The sequence below is a fragment of the Melanostigma gelatinosum genome, assembly GCF_949748355.1.
Source record: "Melanostigma gelatinosum genome assembly, chromosome: 6".
NCBI lineage: Eukaryota > Metazoa > Chordata > Actinopteri > Perciformes > Zoarcidae > Melanostigma > Melanostigma gelatinosum.
In genome coordinates, this window is record NC_136639.1 from 12,410,313 (window position 1) to 12,415,392 (window position 5,080).

The 5,080-nt window shown below is 42.9% G+C and overlaps 1 protein-coding gene across 1 annotated transcript; it reads right to left on the reverse strand.

Moving 5' to 3' along the window:
- Positions 1 to 276: 276 nt before the first annotated feature.
- Positions 277 to 3,829, reverse strand: got1l1 (glutamic-oxaloacetic transaminase 1 like 1; the record flags this gene model as incomplete). Its single annotated transcript, XM_079270764.1, has 8 exons — positions 277 to 416; positions 662 to 804; positions 1,081 to 1,246; positions 1,957 to 2,107; positions 2,200 to 2,417; positions 2,861 to 2,984; positions 3,248 to 3,429; positions 3,655 to 3,829. The coding sequence occupies 8 exons, from the start codon at positions 3,827 to 3,829 to the stop codon at positions 277 to 279; spliced, it is 1,299 nt and encodes a 432-aa protein (XP_079126890.1).
- Positions 3,830 to 5,080: the final 1,251 nt, after the last annotated feature.

Consider the following 5,080-nt stretch of genomic DNA (forward strand, 5'->3'; position numbering starts at 1 on the left):
TTCTCGAGATATGCCAAGAATGCACAGACAGACTTGCTTCCTCGCTTTATAGTTGGATAGATTGCACCTCTGTCATGAAAAGGCAGGGATGATTCAATAAGAAATCATATGTTGGTCTCCATTTTTCTGTATGTTTACCAGATATACTTTGCAATCGCTGAACGTACAATTGTAATAACAGTAGCCTTGAAACTGTGACACATGAAAGGTTTGATTTAAATGAGAATGTCAGTCAGACTGGAAAGCCCCTTTGACACTGATTGTAGTGACACATGGTCAGAAGGACGTGGTCACAGCCAGATGAATGGACTCGACGATGTAGTCCAGGTTACGACTGTTGATTGCGCTCACGTTTAGACAGCCACTGGGGAGCAGATACACGTGTCTCTTCTGAGACAAAAATTCTACCTGCTCACCTAAAACAAAAAACAAGAAATATTGTGAAAGCACATCTGAATTTATGATATCATGGAAGGAAAGGAAGTATTCAAACTAAATGTTCATGTGAAAAAGTATTACAGCAATTCATGTAAATCGGTATCATTAACAATTATCTCTATTTTTACAAAATCAAGTAGATGAATATTTATTTCAAATTGATTTACTGCAATAAGTGCATATTATATAACACGTACAAAAGTCCAACCTGGCAGAAACTCACCATTCAAGCCTGTAAAACAGTAGAGTCCACCTTGCTGAGTCAGATGGTCCCAGCAACCCGGAGTTCCCAAAAGCCTCAGCTTGTCTCTCAAAATTTCTCTGATCAGCATACATCTCTCCACAATGCACTTTACTTCTTCCTTCCTGGGAAACAGAACAAGTGGACATCATTTTGGGAAATTATATCTCAAGCATATAATTCAGGATTTGCAAAACATGAAAGATCCATTGAGCAAAAGGTGTATTTTTTAAATAAAGGATTTCATCACCAGTTCAACTTTTTGAAGCATTGCATGCCTGAGGGAAGGCCTGAAACCGTCCAGCCATCGCTATGGACATCTACTGATACAGCAGCAATGTGGCCGCCCAAGCCGTATTCTTTAAAAGATAGATTATACATTCAAATGGCGCATTACTCACCATTCAACAAGATGGGCTGGGTTACTGAGCACTGTGGCAACAACATGTGCACCTCCTACGGATGGCTGTGCCCAGAGTGACCTCACTATTTTGTCAGCTTGAGACTCCATGGAAACCAGGAGGGAGTTCTGCTTTAAGACGCACAGAAGGTGCCCGACAGCCTCACCTTGCAAAAGGAAGTAGAAGATGAGTCTGAAGTGGAGGAACACTGTGTTCCAGCAGTAGTCGTGTAATGTTGCGCTCCCTTTCTCTTATGTTTCTGCTATTGACAATGAAGTTGAAGAGGGACACTTTTGAAAATGAAATACAGCACTCAGTTCTGGGCAAGTGACTGTTCACCAGGTCTTACAGAAATAAGCTGATGTTCCTCTCAATCTGAGGCGACCCGATAGGCGACACCATGGGCACAAAAACCCTGAGCAGCGAGTCTCCGGTTCAATTGCCCGCTTGCTAGCAGGACCGTTTGCTGCATGTAATTCCCCTACTTTCTCTCCACTATCACAATTAAATAAAGGCATAAAATGTCCCAAAAATAACAACCTGCCTGACAATGTGTTGATAATCCAGTAGAAAGTGATTATAGTGATCACTGGTGATCATTCGACTCGGCCAGACGTGATCACTTGAAGAGGTTTCCTCTGTATAAAGCTCCAAACTGAAAGGTAACTGTGACTCCGTAGAAACTCAGCATACATTTTCTGGCATAAAAATTCAACTTGACGTTCTGTATTTTCTTTTTATATCTATTTGCTCGGGGCTGTACAGATATAACGTCACAGATCACGTTTTGTTGCATGGGCTCATTGTGGCCCATGGCCATAGGGTGAAACACATATACCATTGAGTTGAGTGGTATTCCTAACATCACTTACTCACCATATAGTCCAAAGCAGTGGGAGAACGACTGAGCACAGAGGAGCTCCATCCCCTGCGATGCACAGTACTGAACAGGCCAGGCACCCCTCTCTAAATCTCCATAGCAGAGCGCCTGAGGAGGCAGCAAGAAGAAAGGGAAAAGCCTACGCCTCTGTTGAAAGAGTGCACAGCAAATGAGCTAAGTAGGAGTGAAGAGCTACTTGACAATTTTGGTTAGAGGGCATAAATGTACATGTCTGTTACCATGATGAGATCTGCAATCAGAGCCCATTGATTCTGAGTGAGGGCTGCTCCGGTAGGATAGTGGGCAGATGCTGACAGAACAACAACACTTTGCTCCGGAGCCTTCGCCAGATCCTCCAGAAGCTTCTCCAAACAAATGCCCTGCTGCTTGTAATCCCAGTAATAATACTCACGGATATCTTGAATCCCTGCTGCCTGGAAGATACCAGCCAATGAGTCTGCAGGAAGGAGCAAGAAGATGAAACATTGTATTCGAGACCTGAAGCAGTACAAACTCCTCAAGGTCAATGCTGCTTTAAACTCCAGTGTGTAATATTAGTATGGAGCCACTAATGTGAGTGAAAACTAATTTATTTATGCTGTGGTTTATTTCTAAAACAATTGAATTGTCCAACATTTTAACCTCTAGTCTGAGCTGCATTCAGTATTTTTTTTAACCTATGCCACAGCATATGTTGCTATGGATACTGCTTCTGTCCATTGTGGCATACATATGAGTCGTCCTCTAGTGTTGTTCATGATATGATGTAAGGATGAACGAGTAGTGCATGCAGTTGCAGTCACCACACTGGGATTATTAGCTACATACAGAGTGTTATTTATGTTTCAAGAGCATGATCTAATGTGCACCAGCGTTAAGAGGAGGTGAGGTGTAACTTGCCATCACAGGGGGAAGAGAGGTAGACCGGCCCACACCAAACAGCACAGGCATCATACCGGTGTTTCAAGAGTTCAGCCCCAAGACGCACAGCAGCGGTAAAACCAGGTGTTTGGACACCGAACACCTGCAACAGAAGTCACGAAACACCAAGATTTGAGTTGTTCACATGAGCATTTGAGTACTAATCTTGTACTGATTTATTCTGAGGATGAAGGTGGACATGAATCCATGACTGTATAACTCTATTCCTCTGCACGATGCTGATTGATCGGGTGATTAAGTACAGGCTACTACTTAATCTCTTCGTGTTTGCTGCTGTTCAATCTAAGGCGTGAATAAATATCGAAACTACAATCAGTTACAGTGCTCGTGTACAGCTGATATTACCCGACCCTCCACTATAGCTCGAGCGCTCTTCCCCAAAGCGACCTCCGTGGCTCGCCTGGTGAACTCTGTCACACCAAGAGAGGATGGATACTCCGGACGAGAAGTGGGATCAGCGCTTCGCTGTTGCTTTATTTTTCGAACAAGACGCAGTTCAAAGGTCTTCCCTTCCTCGCTGTAATACTCTGCGGAAGACAATTATTGCAAACATTTTCTTCATCCAACAAGACACTGTCTCAAGCCTACTCTTCTCCCTTCTGCTCTTGTACCATGCACCTTGAAAACTCAGTCCAACAAACAACAGATAACAAAGTACAAATGGTAGGAAAACCCCTTACCTCTTCTCTTATGTCAGGGTTGAAACTCTAGAGATGTTTTTTCTTGAATCATAAATGTACGAGCAGACTTACCTCTCCCTGCCAGGTAAGCCTTCCTGGTGTGAGTGTCTTTCTTGAAGGCGGACAATAGCCTTGTTTCAGGACTCCCTGCTGAGGCGTGGGTATTGGTAAATACAGCGAGATGGTCTCTTGGGTCATCGTTTTGCTTGACCACTTTTTCATTAAGGCTGCTGCCAGGTCCGTTCATCTTCAGCACAGCCAGGAAATCAACTCGTGAGCCGCGAGCCCTTTGTTTGGGCACTGTTGCCAAGCTACGGCACGTATTTGGATACTGTCACCCCCGGCAACGGTGATGGAGGTCTGGTGAGTTTACTTTTGCCATCGCAGTGAGCTGTCATCAAAGAGACTAGTAAGAACATGAAAGGATGAGGTGAAGACGAGTCCCAAATGTATTGGCTTCATTCTTTAACACTGACAACACATCAGCCCAGAGAGCTCCGTCTGCTTCTCATTAAGGTTTGTTTTGGTGGTTCAACAAAAGACCTGTAGCCTCCTCACATAAGTAAAGGACCACTCATTTAGACAGTGAGTTAAGAAGCATAGTTTAAGTGTTGCAGCTTCACTTAGTGTGTGTAGAAGCATATTTTGGAAAGGATTTCTTTCTTTCATGGGTTTCACTGATCCATTAGGCTCCATCTTTGTACAGATGGTTATATTCTTCCTCCTAGAATGTTTAGAGATCAAAGTTGCCTTTTAGATTGTGGAATTATATTTCCTTTGTAATCTAAATGTGCTTCTGATGATTTAAAATGTGTGCAGAGTATATTCTGTATGTGCATGTGCAGCAAATTGCATCCTTACTCAGATACCAGTGGAAAGATACATCCAGACAGCGTAATGCTCCTTCGGTTGGAACAAAACACCACAGTGTTTGTGCATAAGGCTTCTGGGAAATAGAGATGTTCCTCTGGGGAAGAGAACTGAAGAACAGCCACTTCATGTGGATGAAGAAGTAGCAGTGAATCTCACAGTTAATGCAAACCATAATCAAACGAATCCTCTTGCAGCTATTATATGGAAGAGGTTCTGTAGTTGACTTTATGACGCTGGTAGTCACAAAGCACTGCACTAGATGGCAGTAGATGGCCAAACCGTGTATTATTCCTGTCAATTAGTTGACCAGGAGTAATTTAACAAAGATGAATTGAAGAAAAACATGTTTGCTCAGCTTGCCTCATCCTATGTGTCACAGCTTTTAGAGATTTAAGCATAACAGCAAATATAAAGCAATATTATGTGTAGAATGTACTGAGATGGCTCTCAGCAGAGACCTTCGTTTCTCATTACTTCCTGCGATGGATGTTTTCCTTTCCTTGTGTGATTGTTAAACATCAGCACTGAATAGTCAGTGTATAAAAAAGTGCTTTTTATTTTGCTCTCAGGCAGTAACAACCAAATATGTACCTTTCACTCTGTTGACTGCAGGGCATGTTTTCCT